The sequence below is a fragment of the Oratosquilla oratoria genome, chromosome 43 (assembly GCF_046742065.1).
Source record: "Oratosquilla oratoria isolate Oo_2021 chromosome 43, ASM4674206v1, whole genome shotgun sequence".
NCBI classification, from domain to species: domain Eukaryota; kingdom Metazoa; phylum Arthropoda; class Malacostraca; order Stomatopoda; family Squillidae; genus Oratosquilla; species Oratosquilla oratoria.
The window spans coordinates 19,160,913-19,183,687 of NC_134819.1; the positions used below are offsets into that span (position 1 = coordinate 19,160,913).

Sequence of the window (22,775 nt, forward strand, 5' to 3'; positions counted from 1 at the left end):
AGTATGAGGTGTTATGTGTCCTCTGTGTGGTGGCTGTAACTGGGACAGTTTGAAAGTGTCCCCGGATCTATTGTGTTAGTATTGTTATACTAGTGTTATGAGTCCACTTTTGTGTCTAACATTATTGTTCTCCTATTCTTGTGTAGTCAGTGAATGAGGGTATTGTTGTTTGTAGTATCAGTTTTGTTTCTTGTACAAGTGCTATATGTATGTTGTGTTCATTTAGGAAATGAAGCAGTTCTAACTGTTTCTTGGTGAGTTCATTTATGTTTAGGGTATGTTTATGTGATATGTTAGTTACAGTTCTTTGTTTACTGGTTTTTGTTTGTAATTGTTTTACTTGTTAAATGGAACTAATAGTGGCATGTGTTGCATTTGATGGAAGTGCATAGTTTATAGGTTTAGTGCATGTAGAGCAAGTGTAAGGTTAGTTTCTATGTCACCAGCTAAGGAAAAGTGGGAGGGCAGGTGTTGGTGTACTGACCTTGTCTGATAAAACAGGAACATAGGAAAGGGAGATAGTTGAGTTTTGTGGGAGAGTTAAAGAGTGACTCTCTGGTCCAGTCCAGAGACTATGTGCTGGCCACTAGGGTACTTACAAAAATCCACAATTCTCTTTCCAATTTTGCCTTCACTCATATCAATATTGAAGATACTTCCCTCCATGTCACCATGCTCTTTCCTCTCTCATCACTTACTACACTCCCAAACTCAAAATAACCCCTCCCTTTCAACTTAATATTATTTAATGCTAACACATCCATCTACCTTCCCATTCACTTTGACATGTATCCCAACCCTGCACATTTAATTACCCAAATTTTGGGGTTCTGGTTGGAGATCTCCTCCCATACATTCTTACGACTGACTTCCCATAGAATGAACATACAGAGAGCAGGATCTCTAGTTTCATTGTTCCACTCTAGTCACCTTTTATGATTTGCATGGGAATGACTGCAGCAGAATTCTTTTTTTCCTCTTCAATAGGGGATAAACAACAAAAAGAAAATGGGGGTAAAGTAACCAACAAAATAGATGTAGAAACATAATGGCCTAATGTGGAGAGCTGTAAAAACCAGCAAAAACTCAGAATTGAGTCCCTCCCCCATTGCCAACCATGAAACAGTTGGAGCAACTCAGGGTAAAATACCATCATCAGAACAGTAGTGCAAGATATTCAACAAGCATTGTTCTAAAACAAACTGCTTTTCAGCCCACAATACCAGAAAAAGGAAAATAATTGAAGAAATACAGGAAATAAAATCAAAGAAAGAAGCCACCCTCCCTTCACCAAATGAAGACAGAGGGGACCATTGAGGGACTGAAAGATGCCAAAGTCAAAGGTCCAGCAAGATCTCAAATATCCATCTCAAACACCTTCACCAGACAGCCATAAAAGCCTTTACATGACAATATCCCAGGCATCTGGAAAAGGGCCCACATAATTCCTATTTTAAAACCAAATAAACCCCTTGGAAACCCTGCATCATGCAGACCAATCTCACAACCATCCATAATGTCTAAACTAATAGGCTGGTAGCAGCAAGAATCAAATCTGAAATACTTACCTCCCCAACTAACATGGATTCAAGTTAGGCAACTCCACCAGCACACTGCTCACAAACATCACACTGCAAGTATTGGAAGGATATTAACTTAAGAAACATCCCCACCAGAAAGAACAGTTAAGATAGCCATAGGCTTTCACCAAGGTTCCTAGACACGTACTATCAGGAAAAAAAATCTTTGGTACAGACATTCATAAGAATCACAATAAATGGTTATCAAACTTTGTAGCAGGAAGACAATGTAGAGTAACCCAAAGCAATAAAATTACAGGATCAAAAAGGCTATACAATGGAGTTCTGTAGGGTGTAATACTTTCACCATTACTATTCAGTCTCTTCATGAGTGATCTCTCAACTCCAGAACCAAAACTTGACACCAAGGTTCTCTTATATACAAATGACCTGACATGAGTAACCCAGCATAGTAAATATAAAAGAGTAGCAAAAGACACCTATGCCTACTTGAATTAAACTGGAACAATTGCTCAAAAATAGCAGAATGGAAGCTTCACTCCAGAAAACAACAATGATGTTGTTTACACTAGACAGCTATGAATTAAAAAATACACACACACACACACACACACACGCATGAGAAATTTGCTAGTGGACAGCACAGGAGTTGAACCTACCACTCAGCTGCCAGTAAGACTACTGTGCAGTGCCTTAACCCTCTCAACCACTGAGACTACAAAAGTCTTGGAACTTGAAATCTCTCTGGTTCCCAAGGTTAGGAAAGATCACTCTCTGCGACCCCAATTCTTTTCTCACCCAAGACCCAAGTCCGCCTGTGGGAGGGGGGAAGGACTGTAACAAATCCCTTTCACACATCACCATTGTAATGGGCAGGGGACTGGAGTTTGTAAAAAAAAATGGAGAAGAGTGGAAGGTAGATCAGTTGTCTTTGCTGACAACACCAATGTGGATAAAAGCAAGGTGATGAGATGAGAGGATGGCAGTAAGAAGTAAGTCTTAAAGGAGAGAGGCTGGAGGAAGTGGATAGCTTTAGGTATTTAAGGGTGCATGTGGCAGGAAAGGGAGGAGTGGAGGTGGAGGTAAATTGTAGATAGAAGCAAGTAGATCCCATGGGGGATTAAAAAGTGTCATGAGAAATAGGCATTTGGGAATAGATGGAAAGAGGAGATTGTATGAATGATTGTGCCAATGGCTTTGTATGGGGCAGAGACTTAGTATTTAAGAGAGGGAGAGAGGAAAAGTTTGTGTTTGAGATGAAATGTCTCAAGTATGGTAGGAGTTACTAAGTTGGAAAGAGTGAGAAATAAGGTGAGGAGGAGAGCAGGAGTGGAAAAGGAAATGATAGATAGGGATGAAAGAGTATTGGGATGGTTTGGACACATGGAAAGAATGAGTGAAGATATTAGTAAAAGAGATGTGAAAGGCAGAGGTGGAGGGAGTGAATTTGAGGGGACAACTGATGATGAGATGGATGGGCTAAGGAAGGGGTTGGGAAAGAGGGGAATGTCTTTTGAGGAAGGAAGAGAGAAGACAGAAGATGGAAGTGAGTGGAGAATGGTTTTGTATGGATGATGCTGTGATGCATGGAAGGGAGTGGGTGAGGGAGTATGTATGAATGATATTTTGATGCAGTCCGAAAGGATTTCTCCCCATCTTCTCTTGTTCTGCTTGAGGGGATGGAGGGGGGAAGGGTTGCCGATGAAATGAAGCAACCTTACTGTGGATGTGCTGTGTCTTGCTGCATTGCTTCTGACCCAGGGCAGTGGGCAAGATGCAGGGATGACCAGTCATCTTGGAGGAGCCAAGAAAAGAGGGAGGGAGGGGTGGTGAATGAGAGTGGATTATGTGGGGAAGAAATGGGTGGGAGTGGATTTATGCCTTTGACTTGTGCAACCACCCTTGTAAGAGAGAAAAAGCCCTCGGTATATGTGAGTGAGTGTAGCAATGTGTTTTATGTATGAATGTGTTGCCAGGTGTAGGTGGAATGTTGCTTTAGATGTTTGAGTAGTATGCTGCCTGATGATGTAATCTTTCTCCATTCAGTTGATTGTGCTTGTGGGATTTAAAGAATTCAGTGAATAGAACACTGTACTTATTATTTTCATGCAATAATCGACAGTGAAGATTTTAGATTTTATTTTTTTATTTTTATTATTATTATTATTATTATTATTATTATTATTATTATTATTATTATTCATGGGGTTTAGGAACCAAGCCCTCTTTGAATTAAGAAAAACTGAACACTGGAAACATACCTATAAGATCCATATTTTCTTTTATTCTAAGTTATAGTATATACACACACCTTCCACAACACCATTAAAATACATTTAAAGACTCAGTTTTGTAGTTTTACTTATTAAAAGAGTAAAGAAAGTCATTTTACTTCCTGAAAGAATATTTGTGGTACCATACTCACAGGGACAAATGATGGCCACCTGTATATGGGGGCCCTGCAAAATGGACAGCAAAGCTGCTTCCAATTTTCAAAACCCATTAACCCTCTCACCTCCATGAGAAGGTGCAATGCAGAGGGGCTGACACTGTCTCTGGACTAGGCCCAAGATCTCTCATTATTAATTTTAAATGTATTTCTTGTACATTTTCACACAAGAATTGACAGCCGGCAACTGCTCTCCTCTGTATACCACTTTAAACCAGTGACATAGCCACACTTATACAATACAGGTAACAGTTCAAAGTTTCTTCCCAGTGAGATCTGTGGGAGGTGTCAAGGACTGGCCAGGCACTGATGGGCTGCAGGTTTTTCATTTTGTGAAACTCAAGGCAATGATTGACCACACTCTCAGTGCAGAATGTCAGTTGAAAACAAATCAGTTGAACCAACTAAAATTATTTAAAATGACACCTGCATTTAAGACCAAAAATCAGTTGAAAGCAAATCATTCCAATTTCATATGAATTGATTAATTGATATATTCCCCCCTTATGAACTTTGTATCATTCTATGACAAGTATCTCTGTTTCCCACTTGTCACCCACCGTATGGACTTTTGGACATACAGTCAATCAAATGATCATTTAACATGCAGTTTTGCTTGATTGCTTGCAAATGTGTGATTTTGCATCCAGTAATTTTAGCATAAAAGGTGGATGGAGGGGGGGAAGGGGGCCAAGAGTAAATAGGAAATAAATTTTGTAGTTGTAGCCAAGTGACCCCATATTATGAGTACTACAGATGTCATTTTATACTTTATAATGTGTGTTTTATGATGCATCATCGTATATCAGGCAGCCTACAATGTGCACGAGTATTCAACTCGTATTGAAGAGGTTATTGTGATTTTTTATTGGGTTATGGTCTGAGTGTAGGTCTTGTATGGTTTCCGGTATTGTTTGTGTTTGTAGGAATGGTGAAAAAGTATGTTGGGATGTTGAATGTTGATTATGTTGGAGGGGTTGTCTTGGGGATATTGCTGGATTTTATAATGTTTACGTTGGGGATTGTTCTACAATTTTGAGTCATTGTTGGTCTGTTGTTTGTGTGTTAAGCCAAATTAGGTGATGTGCATTCAGATCACTTGCCAGTGTGTGGTTTGTTAGGAAGTTGAGGAATGTAGCCATGGGGATGGAATATAGATATTAATAATGTTAGTTGTTTTCTTTTGTTGTGATTGTATTGAGATTATATCTTTTGTGATGTCACTTAGTGCGTGTTTATTTATTATTATTATTTTTATTTATTTATTTATTTTATTTATTTATTTTTATTTTATTTTTTTGAGTAATCTATTCTGTTATATATTAGTTATGAATCCACCTTTGTATTGTGTGTTGACTTCCGGTTGTGTAATGAATGAATATGTACAGTAGATTGTGATGTCACTTTTGTTTCTTGGATAAATGCTATGTGAATACTGTGTTCATGTATGAAGTGAAGCATCTCTGTATGTTTGTGATTCCATCAATATGTATTTATAGTATACTTAGTGTTTTCCTATTGTGGTCTGGTTTTGGGTATGTGTTTAGCGTGACAGTTGCAGCTCCAGCTCTTTGTGTACTGGTTTGTATTGGATAGTGTAGCACATGAAAGGTGGAACCAGGAGTGGCATGTGTTACGTTTGGTGACTGTGGTGTGTTTGTAACGTGTCAGTTATGTGCATGTAGGGCACAGTCCAGTATTCCTTCCAAGGGAGATTGATGGGAGGGCCTAAGGGCTCCCCACTGTGTTGATGATATGGAATTCTAATCAGTAAAATATGAACCAACAATTATTATTATGTGGATCAATTCCTTAAAGGGACTTGAGATATTATATTAGATGAAATTTGTTCAGCATATTTAAAGGGATGTATGAATGAATTATTGTTTTCATTCTTTACTCTTAATTTCTCGTAGAAGGCAACTGGTCCATTGCTAATGGTTCAACCCAAGGATCAGCATTTAATGGCACAACAAATGGCGTTTTTGGCTCTCCAAGCAACAGCAGTTCTGTCTTTGGCTCCCATATGGTCAACGGGGGGAACAGTCCCATGGGAGTCTTTGGTACCCCTCCTAGCAACGGAGGAACCAATTTTTTACCACAGACATCGCAGGCTTGGTCATCTAACTTCACTGCCAACCCATTTACAGGTAAAATGGACATGTTGGTACCACAGTTTATTAGTACTAATATTTAATGTAAGTTGAGAGTGGAGGATAGATGGAGAAAGAGGAAAAGGACAGAAGGTAGGGAGGTGTTTAGAGTAAACTGCATATATAAGAAAGAAAAGGAGGAGTACAAGAAGAAGCTGAGAGAGGAGTGGAAGGGAGTGAAGGATAGAGTAGAACTAGGACTGGAGGAGGAATGGGGATGGTTCAAGGAGGGAGTCACAAGGTGTGCAAAGATGGTGTGTGGAACAAGGAAGATGAGAGGAAATAGAAGGAAGGGTAGTGAGTGGTGGGATGAGGAAGCAAAGAAGGTTAAAGAAGAGAAGTGAGCTTTCATAGATTGGTTACAAAATAGGACAAGAGAATCATATGTGAGGTACAAAGAAGAGAAGTAAAGCATAAGATAAAAGAGCCAAAGAGGAGAGCAGATATGAAATGGGGTAAGAGCATGATAGAACATTTTGAAAGTAATAAGATGTTTTGGAAGGAAATTATGAGAGGAAGAGGAGGCAAATCAAGTAGAAAAGAAAAGGTAAAAGGTGCAGATGGAGAGATGATAATGGAAGAGAAGGGAGTAAGAGGAAGATGGGCAGAATATTTTAGGGAGTTGCTAAAAGTGAAGGAGGATAGGAAGAGAAAGGTGGTTGCAGTGGGAGGCGCTAAGAAAATGAGTGATGAAAAAATGGAGGAGAAATAAGAAAAGATGAGGTGAAAGCAGTTATCAAAATGATGAGAGCAGGTAAGGCACTTGGCTTAAATGGGTGTCATGCGGAGTGTCTGAAAAAGGGAGGTACATTGATGGTGGACTGGCTGGTGAGGTTGTTTAAGGTTTGTCTAAAAGAGGGTAGAGTGTTGAAGGACTGGAGGAGATAGTTCCACTTTACAAGGGAAAAGGAGACAAGTGTTAGCATAGTAGTTTTAGAGGGATCAGTTTGTTGAGTGTAGTTGGGAAGGTTTTGATTGAGAGGATTAGGAGAGGACCAGAAGGAGTAATTTTGTGCCTTTTGACTTGGGCTACCTCCTTTGTAAGGGGGATAGGCCCTTGGTGTATATATGTATGTATTATTCTCTCATTCTCTCTCATATCTTTTTCACTCTCACACTCTCACTTTCTCTCCTCTCTCTTTTTCTCTTCTCTCTCTCTTTCTCTCTTTTCCTCTTCCTCTCTCTCTTTTCTTCTTCCTCTCCCTCTCCCTCTCCCTCTCTTATCACTGGACTTATAACTTGCCAGTATGTTTGAACTGCAGCATTATAAAATCAGAATACTTTACATTTATTTTGCTCAGTGGTATTTCATTGTATTTCCTTTTGTTTTATTACAGCACATCACTAGATCACTTCGCTGTTCTTTCAGTACCTTGTCACTGTGTAGTCAGTTTATGCATACTTTTAAGGAGATTCAGAAAGTGAAGTCAAAATTTTTTGTGCTGTTGCAATTTATTGATGTCATCCATGGTAGTGCCACTGGTAGGCTCAGTTAGCATATGATGTTGCCAGTGGTTAAGGGGTGAAAATCCTCAGATATCCAGTCCCTATGATCTCTAATTAATTTGGCACTTGCATGTTACCACTTTGTTGTATTAGTCACATATAAATGAAAAATAGGGACCAGCAATGGCTGCCAGCTTGTGGTGCTCTTGCAAGACGGACAGCGCAGCTATCCATTTTCAAAACTTGTTGAAGGGTAACACACATTCAAGCCAAACTAAGGATATTACAGAACCTTGTTGTAGTTTTTGTATTCAGAAGCTAATTTGTAACCTTTTACTTGAAAAATAGCCGCCCAGAGTGGAGTGAATGGTACAGGGAACGGCGGCAGTGGAAGTACCAGTCCTTGGATGAACGGGGGAGCCAATACCACAGTTACAAACTCCAATAGCCTCTTTAGTCCAGCAACGCAAACACAGCCAGGATTTGGCAACATTAGTGCACAGCCCAATCCTTTTGGTGCAGGTAAGTCGTGGAAATGGTGTAACATGAGTTCTTTAGTTTTAAGCTATTGTATCAATTGCTTTAACAATCTTGCTACCTTTAATCCATCTCACAGTCTCCTTCTCCCTTTCTTTGCTCCTCTCCCTTCTCTTTCTCTCCATCCCTCTCCCCTTCTACTTCCTCCCTCCCTCCCTATTCTCTCTCTTTCTCTTTCCCTCCCCTCTCTCTCCTCTGTCCCTCCCCCTCTCTCCCTCACTTCTCTTTCCCTCTCTCTGCTCACTTCTCTCCCTCTCACTCTCTTCTCTATTCTGTGTCTCTCCCTCCCCCTTCCTCTCCTTCTCTCTCACTCTTGCTCTTTTCCTCTTTGTTGCCTGTTTCACTCCATTCTTTAATGTGTATACTATCAGAACCATTGCACATGGTATTTCTATTGAAAGAAGGGAGTAAATGCGTTGGGGGATTAAAAAGTTTCATGAGAAATAGACATTTGGTAATTGATGCTAAGAGGAGATTGTATGAAGGAGTGATTGTGCCAACAGCACTGTATGGGGCAGAAACATGGAACATAAAAGAGGAGTTTGAATGTGTTTGAGATGAGGTGTCTGAGAAGTATAATAGGAGTTACTAGGAAGCTTGCTGGCTGAGTGGGTTAGGGCGTCATTACTTGCGGCAAAGGTGGAGGGGATGGCAGTTCGAACCCTGCCACCAGCGAAGTTGAACTAAGGGCATGGTTCATTAAATTCCACGCTACTAAGCCCTCTGTGAGGGGCACCATCCTAGCCTTCCATTGGGAGGAGTTTGTGACATTAAACCATATCAATCAAAACTAGGTTGGATAGAGTGAGAAATGAGGGTTGATGAAAGATTATTAGGATGGTTTGGACACATTGAAAGAATGAGTGAAGAAAGATAAGTAAAAGAGGTGTGGAAGGCAGAGGTAGGAGTGAACATGAGGGGGCAACAAAGGATGAGATGGATAGATGGGGTAAAAGGGCATTGGGAAAGAAGGGAATGTCTTGAGGAAGGACGGGAGAGGACAGAAGATGGGTGAATGGAAAATAGTTGTGTATGGATGATGCTGTGATGCATGAGGGGGAGTGGGTGGGTGATGGGGGATGAGGGAGTATGTGTGAAAAATAAATTGATGCAGCCCAAAGGGATTTCTCCCTGTCTTCTCCATTTCTGCATAAGGGGATGGAGAGAGGGGGGTCGCTGATTTAATGAAGTGGCTTTGCTGTGGATGTGCTGTGTCTTGTGACACTGCTTCTGACCCAGGGCAGTGGACAAGGTGCAGAGATGACCCGTCATCCAGGAGAAGCCAAGATAAGAGAGAGGGGAGTGAAGTGTGATAGAAATGGAATGGGTGGGAGTGGATTTTATGACTTTGTTTTTTGGCTACCTCCCATGTTAGGGGGAAGAAGCCTTTGGTGTATGTATGTATATATGTTATGTATTCTACTCTATATTTACAAGCAGCAATGTTCAGGATGTGGGGTAATCTAGGTAAGATCATAGTACATTCTTATAAGCCTCCCCCTTTATTTTTATTTTATTAATATTTATTTATTTATTTATTTTTTCTCCATTAATTTTATATTCTTTCTTGTTTTCTTCCTTGTTTACCCTCCTTTCTGTATGTGCAACTACACTGTATCTATATATGTATATTTATTGTAAAGTGTATAAACTGTAAATCTCGCATTCAGAGTAAAGAAACACTGTACAGGTAAACGTCGACTTACGATTGTTCGACTTTACGATGACGACGACGACGACGATATGATATATTTAACCCCTTCCATACGGTGCCGCACACGTAGGCGTCATGAGGAGCAAGTGGATTCGCGAGGCTGCCATATCGGCGTCTTGATTATATTTATTGTAGTCGCCCCTGTGTTTTTACATTCTCTCAAATGTGCCCTGAATCCCAGTCTCTGTGGTTTTCAAATTCGCGGGTGAAAGAGAGAACGATCGATATAAGCAGTGACTATATTTTATGATGCGAGTATTATTATGACACGTCGTACGGCTGGCATTGGCTGCTGCCCGCGAGATTTAAGCCGTACTGAAAATACATATTATAGTGTTTGAATATGGTAAAAAGGATAAAAATAATTAAATAAACTACTGTACATGTTTAATAGGCTATATTCAGTATCTCTGGTGGTTAATATACAGGTAGGCTAGGTACAGTGACCACGGAACAGTGATACACAAATTGGGGATCGACTTACGATGAAATCGTCTTACGATGGATCTATCGAAACCTAATGCCATCGTAAGTCGACGTTTACCTGTACCTATATATGAATATTTACATATATGTATATAAACTGTAAATCCCGCATTCGGAGAAGAAAAACACGTTGAAGGAAGGTCTGTATATTACAACTTCTGTTTGTGGTCATCTTCAGTGTGGCTGTATGTAGAGGTGCTGGTGATGATGCACCATGTCAAAGGGTACATAGTGGGGATGTGGAAAGGCTAACCTATTACATGTGGTTACATTGCATGTTGGTCAAGGATGGCATCAAGTCTGGATAGACATCTTTTAGAACAAGTTTAACTACTTAGTAATAGTATCAGGGGACCATTGTCCTATAGAAGTATTAGAATTTAGTAGGTGTTTGATGAGAGAGGATTCAAGTAGTTTGCTTCTATAATTGCAGTTAAATTTATATATGAAAAGAGGCCTTGTCTAAGACCATTCTGTTATTTAAACTATCAATATGATTAAGTACAGCTGAGTTATCCAGGGCATATCTGACTAAATTTTTATATTCCCAAATCCTGGTGGGTAGGCCCCTTTATGTTTTACCCCAATAAACCAACCCACCAGAATCTTTCAACAGTGTTTCTTTTCTCCAAATATGGGATTTGCAGCTTGTCTTTCAAACATGTGAGAATATTTGATGAGCTTGAATATATGCATTCACGTATAAATGCTAGCACCTGATCTGTATGTTCAAGCTGATTACACTGATTTTAGACTTCTTTCACAATCAGTCATTCCAACATACCACAAAGTTCACCATACATACAACCTTAATATGGTGAACACAGAGGGAGTGAAGTCTTCTTTCCCAAAATTGAGTCTGTGTTCATACATCTTAATTAACGCATGGTGACTGCAGCAATCTGTCTTGATGAACAATGATTTGCTAGCCTTGGATTGAGAGTGGAGCAATAGTCGGGGTTACCTGGGAACTTATATATATGAAAGTGGAAGAATGGAGGAAATGATTGGCCTGAAACTGTGTGTAGAAGGGGATAAGAAATGCTTTATGAACTCTGTGTAGAGATGAAAAAGTATCATTGGAAGCAGTGAATGAATGTACCGAGCAATAGTTATATTTACCTAGTTGTATTTTACAGAAAGACAGCTATGCTCATAGTGACCCACTTTTGTATCTTTCAGCATCTAGTTTAACCTTAAATTATTGAATAGTTTTTGCACTCGCTGTTTCTTCATTCAGTTTGTTCCAGCTATGTAATGAGATATTAATGGGAATGCAATGATAATGTAATTGCATTTGCTTTAACACAAAAGATATAATAAATGACACTTCAGTTCACGCTCCCATTTATTTAATTTTCAGATCCAAACTTTAATCAGTTTGGTAGTAACGGCCAGGTGACGAACAGTAGCAGTAATGGTACAGGATGGGCCAATTTCAATACACAGCCAACGCAGACAAAGATGCAGTGGGCCAGCAATGCCTCTGTCAACCCCTTTGCGGTAAGAAGATAATAACAGACATGTTCTTGCTTTATATTTTAGTAGCCTCTAGAATTTCTCTTCAAAGAAATTGCTTGAAAATAATCTTTTTGTAGTTTTAGAAATTAACCTGAATAGTGAATACAAGCAGTGTTTCCACTTCATATTTGTGTGAATAGTGATGATTTAAATAAAAATCCCCCTAAAACCATTCTTGTTTTCTCCAACAGGCTCCCTCTCAAATGCCAAGTGGAAGCACATCTTACAACCCGTTTCTCTAGGCCTCGTTTCACCTGAAAACTAAGTCAAGGTTCTGCTGCATTTCCCAAACTTCAGGTTTGCTTACTTCTAACCTTCAATAAATATAAAAATGAAACAATTATAAGAAAGAAAATGTAGATTAAAAATTAATTTGAAAGGGGAAGTCATGCTCTTTGTTTTGTGGTCCTCCTACCTGCTGGGTTTTAGTTTCCGTTGGGTGGCAGATTGTAGTTGTGAAACCTTGGGGCCAGAAATTAAAAGCCTATCTACAAGAATATGGTGGGTGATAGTGAAAATAACTCACGATTTCAGAGTTTTTAAATTGGTCATGTATTTATCAGGAGACCTGTCCAATAATTAAGCTTGTGATATTTTGTTAACGTGGTTTATATTTCCAAATATTCAAAAGGAAGGAATGGTGTGTTTAGGCCCAGGGTTTCTAGAATATAGCTGTATATAGCAGTTGCTTACACTCAAGTAAAACTAAAGATGTTCTCAAAAGTATAGTCATTACAAGAGAAAGTAAAAGTGATTCATGCATACATACAAAGGCTTTTTCCCCCTTACAAGGGAGATAGCCAAAGTCAAATGGTATAAATCCACTCCCACCCATTTCATCCCCACCCACTCCACTCCCATTCACCACCCCTCCCTCCCTCCCTCTTTTCTTGGCTCCTCCTGGATGACAGGTCATCCCTGCATCTCACCCACTGCTGTGGGTCAGAAGCAATGCAGCAAGACACAACACATCTACAGCAAGGCCACTTTATTTAATTGGCAACCACCCCCTCTCTGTCCCTTCATGCAGAAAAAGAGAAGATGGGAAGAAATCCCTTCGGGTTGTCAAAATATCATTCACACATACTAACCCACTACACACTACCTTTCATGCATCACAGTATCATCCATAAACAACCATTCTTCACTCACCTCTGTCTTCTCCCTTCCTTCCTCAACAGACCTTCCCCTCTTTTGTAATGCCCGTTTTACCCCCACCCATCCATCCATCTCGTTCTTGGACGCCCCCTCATATTCACTCCATCCATCTTTCATCAACCCTCTCTCCCAGCTCCTTTTTCACCCCTGCTCTCCTCCTCATCTCGTTTCTCACTCACAATTAGGTATTGGGCACAAAGAGTTTTTTTTTTTATTTAAGGTGAGGTTGGAGATTTTGAGGTTTTTATAAAAAATCTGGAGCTCCAGCTTGTCCTTAGGGTCTGTAGGTCTGGTTCCATATTCAATTATTTCCTTCGAGGCTCTTTCATTGGTACGGTACACTGTGCTCATAAAAGATCAATAATACAGGATGATGGGGAGGCCATTTCTCAGATCATTGGTTGTCACTTCTCAAATGCATGTCCAATTTTTTGTAGGCCTTGAACCTATTGGTGAAGGAGTGGCCATATAGAACAACGAGTGAAGGCTCTGTTGATGTACGAGTAGATGAGACTTCTTTTATGAGACCTTCATTTGTTTCTTTGATGTAAACTGAAGTTGCAAAATGAAGGCAAAAGTTACTGAGAAAACCTCACATAGATCCTGAAAGCCTTTCCAATCTCTAACTGCCACAAAAATGTCGTCCACGTATCTTCCGTGAGTGGGTGATAATGAGGAACAGATAGCACTTATATATGTTTATACATGTGTGTGTGTATGTATACACACATACATACACATATATATCTACATACCAAGAGCTTTTTCCCCCTTATAAGGGAGGTAGCCAAGTCAAAGGCACATACTTATCCCTACCCATTCCACTCCTCTCCACCACCCTTTCCTTCCTCTCATCTTAGCTCCTCATGGATGACGGGTCATCCCTGTATCCTGCACACTGCCTTGGGTCAGAAGCAATGCAGCAAGACACACTACATCCACAACAAGGCTGCTTCACTGACATATATTACTACACACATGTGTGTGTGTGTATATATATATATATATATATGTATATATATATATATATATGTATATATATAATATATATATATATATATATATATATATGTATATATATATATATATATGTATATATATAATATATATATATATATATAATATGCATTTATGTATGCAGTTACACACACACACACACAAGCCATTCAGTTAAATTGGTGTTTGATAAAGTCATTGAGCTTGTTGACTGAGTAGATTGTAGATTGAAATATTTTCCTACTCTATCTAGAATGGGCGGTAGTGGATCTATGCCTTTGACTTTGGCTACCTCCCTTGTAAGGGGGGAAAAAGCCCTTGGTATGTGTACATGCCTACAACTGAATAGCTTTGTAACAGTTCTTGTAAAACGTCATTTGTAAATACACACACGCATATATGCAAACATGTACATTCATGCATACATAAACACTTGCCAGCTCTGAAAGATCAAATACAGAAATATAATATGATTACATTATTAAGGTTACTAAAGGGGATAGGCTACATTACCAGGTGAAATCTCTTGATTAGTGACAGGATGCTTTAAGAGGTCATGACAGCAAATAAAGATGACTACATGTCTAAAGGCTGTTAAGAAATACAATTTTCCAAGTTCATGTGTAAATATTTTGAATAGCTTTAGGAGGTGAAATAGCAAAGGCTCGTTCCCCCTAACAAGGGAGGTAGCAAAAAAAACAAAGGCATAAAATCCACTCCCACCCATTACATCCCCACATACTCCACTCCCATTCATCCCACTCCCTCCCTCTTATCTTGGCTCCTCCTGGATGATGGGTCATCCCTGCATCTCATCCACTGCCCTGGGTCAGAAGCAGTGTCACAAGACACAGTGCATCCACAGCAAGACTACTTCATTAAATCAGTGACTCCCCCCTCTCTGTCCCCTCATCATTTCTACTTGACACATCCATATGTATAATTATATCTGTGTATATTTAAAGGTCGCTCCTACTTTAACTTTTTACACGTGTATAATATGGCTCAAATTCAGCACTAGCATTTTATCTTGGTAATCCTTGGTATATTCTTATGAAATCATCCTTTGATCAGTGCTGCATGTCCTGATGATAGCGCCATGTGGCTTTCGGGAGGTACCGTTTCTGTTTCTCGTCCTTTGTAAGAGTCTAATTAAATTGAGTCGTAAAAGGCAGACCTTTTGGCTCCCATTAACAACCCCATCGTAGGCCGCTTTGAACTATTTGTAGATTGGGCCATCATTCCATTCCTGGGATAGCCTTATCCTCTGTAAAAAAAAAAAAAAAAATTTAGGAAGGAGGGATCTGAAAATGCTTGTGGTATTGGTGGTCATAAACTCACTCGGCAGACGCTGAGGAAAAAAAAAACGGGTCTTGTATTCAAGTCGCTTCAGAGTTTTCTCCTTTTCAGGTCTTTTCAGGTTCTCATTCAGGGCATTCTTCTCTGAGAAGTTGATGCATTCATCAAAAAAGGCCAAACCAATCATCTCCTCTGAAACATACGAGAGAGGTCCCTTCCATGCTTTAAGAGCTCTCCCCGAGGCTTCACACAGGCAAGCCACTTTGGAGATGGCGACATGAAATCGAGGTTGTTTTTGGGAACATATCTGGCAATCGTCACTTCGTTCCAGGACTTGGCATAGCAGAGGGCGACAGACAGACAGACTAATATTGTGCATAGCATACCTTTCATGATTAATAAGATCAAATTGGGCCCTGAACAGGTATATCTTGAGTGTAGATATCCTTTGCCAGCCACTTGGTTTGGTGGTTTTTCTACTCCAGTAATAACTTGAGAAACTCGATTACTGATGCCTTTTCTTGAACTAGATTGCCATCTTCAAAAAATTGCCTTTCAAGATCTTCATCTGTTGTGGCGGGAATCCAACAGGCCTTGTCGATAAGTTCCCAAGAAATACACGAGGAGTTCAGTGTTGGGTACAAAACATCTTGCATACAATATGTCATCATGATTTGGCAGTTTACAAAGTTAATATTTGGAGTGACCTTTAAATGTCAAATTGGTCTCACCCTTTCTCTGACGCTCTCTCTGATGCTCTCTTACTTTCTCTCACTCTCACTGTTTCTCTTTTTCCCCCTCCCTTTCTACCCTCCTCTCCCCCTATCCTCATCTTTCCTCCCTATTTCGCTCCTACCTTTCTCTCTTCTCCTTCCTTCTCTCCTCCCTGCCTCTCTCTCTTCTCCCTCCCTCTCTCCCTCCCTACTTCTCTATCTCTCACAACCTCTCTCTCTCTCTCCTTTTCTCCCTCCTCTCTCACCCTCTTCCTTCACGCTCCATCCTCTCTCCCTCTCTCCTCCCTCTCCCTTCTCTTCCCTCTCCCTTTTCCTACCTCTCCATATCTCTCTCTCTTCTCTCTCTCCTCTCTCTTTTCTCTCTATCTGACAGTCTGTATTTTCAGGGGCACCTAGTATCTAAATCAGTATATATGACATTGAATTTTACCCCATTCCCCGTGAATCACCTTGGTGTATATACACACGTATGAGCCGTGAGTCTCCAACAAGAGATTCAAGGTAACAGATTGATAATGTATGTAGATATGCATATACAAAGTGGGTGGGCCATTTCACTTGAACTTGCACAATAGACTACACATTGCAGATCATTGTATAGTTAAGCATGTCATATTTCATGTCAGCTACTTGTGGGCAGTTTGTTCCGTCCATACTAGAAAATACATTATTTCAGGATACTTTAGATCTGGTTGTTGAATTTGTACATGCTGTTTGTATCATTTAGCACAAGATTTCTTTTAATGAAACTTGACAATCCACTGCAAATATTTGTGTACAAGTCTGCAGGCATTCTTTTTCTAACTTATAATTAGATTGAGGTAATTTTTTGCTAAGTGCTAAAGATAAAAGCAGCCAATCCCCGTATTCTGCTCCATGCAATGTGGAGGTCATATTGGTTCACACATTTGCCCTGATTTTCATTTGTTTTGAAAAAAAAAAAAATTCCATTTCACGTTGTATGACTTGTTTAAGGTATGTCATTCTATTTTACGGAAAAGAAAATTAACCCAATTTCATATTAAGTTTGTAAACCTTTAAGAAATTGTTGTTCTGGTTGTCACACACAGAGTATTATTATATTGGGATACGAGGTTGTAACCCCCCTCCCCCCCTGTAGAGAAAATATTAAGATTTATGAAGATGCCTGATATATATGATGCTTGAATTTGTTTTTTGCTTATTTTTCATATTCATCTGTCTTCTTCCTTTTTCCTCCTTTTTTTCATCATCTTCCTTCATCTTCCTATTCATCTTTTTATTCTTCTTTTTTCTTCCTCTTTCCTCTTTCTTCCTCCATCCTCACTTTTCCCTCTCTCTTCATATTAAGTTTCATGTTAACTTGTTTAACTTGGAAATATTAAAAAAAGAGGAAACAAATAGCAATTGCATAGAGATTTTGGTGTACCATAAATGCATAACAGCACTGCTTTGGCCTGATTTGTTACCATTGACTTTATGTAGCTTTTTTTAAGGACTAAGTTTAACATGCATTTCAAATTGATCAAGGATTAGGCTATTGCTCCATCTCGTATATGTATGCAAAACACACACATACACACACCCACACTCACACTCAAAATGAGTATTGCTCCTTTCCTGTATACTGCAGTGAAGTAAATACACACTCACACATGCATACATGCATGTACACACATACAAAGATGGGACACCACAAGCATAGCTCCCCTTCCTGTAAAATACAATTAAGTAAATACACACACACACACACACACACACACACACACACACACACACACACACACACACACACACACACAATCACATAACACACACATAGACAGAAAGACATAATTACATAATTTAGTGTTGACAGTCAGACAGGTAATACATCTCCTAAGTGCTTAGGCATAGTAATGGGGTTGAGAAACAATATATGGGGTCCTGTCAAACATCAGTTAAAATGGAATAGGTAGGTAACGTCTTGGTGTCATGAGTGATTGTTAAAACTAACAAGCAAATAAGATACAACAAAGCAAGGATAATGATAAAAAATAGGTGATAATACAGTGAATAAACAAGGTAATATAGAATTGACAAAACATCCAAAGGTAAGTGAGAAATTTGTTACATCAATGATGAAATTCCAAATTAGTAGTTGATGGCAGAGAACAAGACAAGGAATTTGGAAAATTACTGTTAGAATTAGGAAATGTTGAACAATGTGAGACAAGAATACAATCAATGAAGTATTAAGGTAGTAGAAAAGATGAGTAAGACAAAAGAAGAAATGACATTAGTAAAAAGATATATAGCAAACAATAAAAATAGATCTGCACGGTTCCTAAAAATAGAAACGAATATTGCTATGATGTCATATATTATTGCATGGGGAAATCCCTTGAGGACAAACAAAACTGTACACTTTGTTACACTATTCATTTTCTTGTGAAAGATATCCACTGAACATTGCTGCTCTCTTAGTGACTCATTTTATGAGGATAGACCGCTTATGAAGGGATCTATCTATTTGGAGCTGTTTTCCCAAACCACATTTGGATGTTGAAAAATGTCAGCGATGGATTTGAGCATGTGGAAGAGAGGAATTTATCATCAAGAATGTTAAAAAAAGACACACCTACGCAGCAAGGACTTCATTGGTAAATCTGGGACTACTGATGACCACCCACCCCACATTTAATTCATACCTTCTCAAGCCCAAGAAGGTTAAACCATCAAGCACTGAAACAGTACAGTGTTGTCCAATTTAAATTCAAATATGGTTTATTCATTCTTTTTCCACTACGGAGCCTTAGAAGCTTAGGTTTGCATGGTATTGGTAGGTTAGGCCTAAGCCTAATGACAGTATTCACTATGACTATCAGGTTGACGGAGTTCTCCTCTGCAGGTAGTTGTTGACCTTGTTTGCGTACCATTTACCATTGTCAGCTGTTATAGCCAATGTTGGGTGAGTGCCTACTCCAACACAAGATTCACCCTGAAAAATCCAGAGTAAATTAAAAAAAGAAGAAAAAAATCAATCATTTACTGACAAACTAGGTCTAGGAGGTCAGTACACACACACAGACACACAAGAGACATACATGTAGGACCATGCTTATTTTGAAACAAATTTAAAATCTCCTTGGCAATTTAATGACTTCTGGATTAACATGCCTAATCAAATTGAATTTGCTGTAGCCTGTGCAACATGTATTGCATAGCATGCTATCAGCAGCCCCCCATAGACTGTGGCATGTAGCAGTTTTAATTAAAATAAACATTAATAAAGTACGACCTTGAAAGCCTTGAAACACTATAATGACTGAGTAATGCAATACAAGGAGAAACTAACTTGAAAGAAAGCCTAGACATACTAGAGAAAAGACCAGACTGGGTATACAATACCATGGAAAATAGACTACCTATTCAAAAATTCAGCTTTGTTTTCACTAGTTTATTGTCCTCGACACTCCAACCAATGCTTCAATTGAATGATGGAATAACTGTCAATATATTGAATGTTGATCTTGGCCCAAGGGACATCATCCTCTTACAAAAAAAAAATTGGAAATAGGTTGCATGTCACTGTGTTTTCTCTTAGCATTGAGTTTGTGTCTTGGTAATCTGCCCAATTACCGATAGAAAATGCAATAACTGTTTGCAGATGATTAAAAAAATCATGAGAGTGAGAAACGAGGACTGGAGGCTATTGCAAATGATCTAGACAACATTTTCACGTAAATCTATGAATGGAAAATTAATTTCAATCCCCCAAAAAATACAAAGCACTGGAAATGGGTAATAGCTGCAAAAGACCATCTTTTAACTAACCCTTGGGAAGTTAATCCAGTACAAAAGCAAAAGAAGAGAATGATTTGGAAGTGTTGAAAAAAAGACAATATGCCATCAGACACATCAGAAGGATTGTGGGAGAAACAGACTGCTGCAGAAGGTTAAAGTGGCTTTGCCTGTATGGATGAAGAGATGATGAAAAAACTTTTAGAAACCCTGATCCAACCAAGATCGTAATGTGTCGGTGGTATTGTCACCAAATGAAGTGAAGATGTTAGGAAAAACTGAGAGAATAGAAAGGGCAGCAACTAAACTGGTTCCCATCCTGGCAGATAAACAACATGGGACTAAAAGGACTAGGTCTGCCAACTTTGAAGGATTGAAGAGAAAAAAGTGATAACTGTATATAGGCCAATAAAAGGGATAAATTACATTTACAGAATAGATCTTTTGATGAGAGATAGAAGTGCTTAAATAGGTCATTAGAACAAATTGCAAAAGACTACATATCCAAAGGATATGAAGAAATACACTTTTCAAAATAGATGTAGAAGTACTTGGAATAGCTTAGGAGATGTGGCCCAAGTTGGAGCTATTAATTCAAATCTAATTAAGGTTCAAGTTGGAACCATACATGAACTTGAAACTGAATATAATAAATTTGGAGAGAGTGAGATGGGACCCCAAAAGCTTTGCTTCTTCCCTTTATACTGTGATTAGGTAAATGCAGTTAGATATTTTGTTGAACATGACAGAACAATAGATAATACAAATATCCATATTACAAAGTTATGAGCCAACAAAAATCATAGTTAAGATAGATCAGTTTCCAAGTCAGTACAATATATACTTTAAAAAATTAATTCACAGATACAAACACAAACACACACACGCACATGACAGACATATCAGGAGGATTGTGGGAGAGACTTATTGACTGCAACAGAAGAATAAAGTGGCTTTTCACTATATGGATGAAAAGATGATGAAAAAACTCGTCAAAACCTTGATCCATCCAAGATGAGTGAGTGGTATGGTCCCCACACAGAGTGAAGGATATACACAAGACAGAGAATACAAGGGCAGCAACCAAACTAGTCGCCAGCCTGGCAGATAAACCATACAAGGAAAGACTAGAAGCACTGGGTCTGCCAACTTTGGAATATCAAAAAGAAAAAGGTGAAATGATTATAGTGTTCAGGTCACTAAAGGGAATGGATTGCACTGATAGATCTCATGATTAACCTTTTCAATATGAGTTGAATACTCGTGTGCCTGATGTACGATGATTCACTATGCATCATAATATGCGTATTAAAAAATATAAAATTACATGTGTACTACTTGTTCTCTTTCACCGTGAATGTTGATAACCACGGAAAACGCAGTCAAGCCTGTTCACAGAATATGGGAGTCACTTAGCTACAACTACAAAATAAATATAATCAGGATGCTAATACCAGCATCCTCCTATATCCACTTGCACCTCATGACGCCAACATCAGCATCATAGTATGCCAAGGGTTAAGCATGGGAGGGCTTTAAGAGGTTATAGGAACATGTAAAGAAAGATCACAATATCTAAAGGATGAAGAATTACAGTTTTCCAAATAGATGCATAAATATTTAGAATAGCTTAGAAGGTGATACAGCTCAAGCTTGAACAATACATGAATTCAAATCTAAATATGATAATTGGAAATCAAGGATATAGGTTAGATCGGAAGTGGACATGCATTTGAGGCTAAATATGATAAATTGGAGAGCAGGAGATGGGACCTAATGAGAATTCTTTTCCTTTATACTACAATTGGGTAAACACACGCACACACTGACGCATACATATATGACCATATACATGTGTTTATGTACATATATATTGAAATATGTGGTATGTGTATGCATATATATATGCAAGATTGCAAGGTATTCAATTAAGTTGTATGATAGTCACTGATATACTCATTGGGCAAGGTAGATCGAAATATTTTTCTACCCTACCCGCAACTAAATAGCTCTCTGTAAAAGAAAATCTTGTAAAATGTTTTTTGTAGAAAAAATATATATATATTCAGCAATGAAAGGTGATTTTATATCATGTCATACCTGAACACCTTACAGTATATATAAAGAGGTACCAATAGTGCTTGATGTGATTTCTGAAGATAGATGATTTTTCAGCACTGGAATGCTTCTTGGACGAGCTCAGGGAGAGTAGCACACCTTTATCTCCATGAATTTCCTCTCTATTATAAAGAAAATAACACAAGTGTCACTATTGCAGGGACAAAATGCAAGGATGACCCGTCATCCAGGAGGTGCCAAGATAAGAGGGAGGGGAGTGAAGTGTGATAGGGATGAAATGGGTGGGAGTGGTTCTTATGCCTTTGTTTTTTGGCTACCTCCCTTGTAAGGGGGAAAAAAGACTTTGGTATATGTATGTCACTATAACACACTGTCGTGACACACTCGGAAAAAATAGTTACAATGGACCATTATAACAACACATCACTGTCACATCACTATTAAGAAAAAACGCATCTCTAAAGGATGTGAAGAAATACAGTTTTTCACATAAATGCATAAATACTTGAAATAGCTTAGAAGGTAATATAGTCCATACTGGAACAATACATGAATTCAAATCCAAACATGATGATTGGAAATCTAAGGATTGTTTGAATTGAACATGAATCTGAGGCTAGGTATGATAAAGTTGGAGAGTAGGAGATGGGATCCAATGAAGATTGTTCCTTTCCTGTATACTACAATCAGAATATTATGTGGTAGGCAGGCATAATAGAAAAAGGGAAGTAATGAAACAAAGGAAGCTTATAAATGGGCAAGAAATAAGTAAACTAGAACCTGCCAGGGAAGTAATTTTGAAAGGGGTGTTTTAGATAAATGCAGAGAAGAATTATAACTGCTTTACAAATTTATTAATGGCAAATTGAGAGACGGGGAAAAAATCACTAAGCAAATTGA

General features: G+C 38.7%; 1 protein-coding gene across 6 annotated transcripts in view; it reads left to right on the forward strand.

The window, feature by feature from the left end:
* Positions 1 to 22,775, forward strand: part of drongo (Arf GTPase activating protein drongo) — a 49,622-nt gene that overhangs the window by 17,952 nt on the left and 8,895 nt on the right. For 2 of the 6 annotated variants that reach the window (XR_012966018.1, XR_012966015.1), the window contains exons 7-11: positions 5,907 to 6,140; positions 7,938 to 8,111; positions 9,567 to 9,593; positions 11,690 to 11,829; positions 12,039 to 12,144. Coding sequence is in view for 2 of the 6 variants with exons in the window: in XM_076179679.1 (XP_076035794.1) it covers positions 5,907 to 6,140; positions 7,938 to 8,111; positions 9,567 to 9,593; positions 11,690 to 11,829; positions 12,039 to 12,089 (626 nt within the window). In the remaining 4 variants the exon portion in view is untranslated. Of the gene's footprint in view, positions 1 to 5,906; positions 6,141 to 7,937; positions 8,112 to 9,566; positions 9,594 to 11,689; positions 11,830 to 12,038; positions 13,120 to 15,411; positions 20,065 to 22,775 lie in introns of those variants that run through there. The other 4 variants (XR_012966016.1, XM_076179679.1, XR_012966017.1 and 1 more) reach the window with 4 other exon arrangements.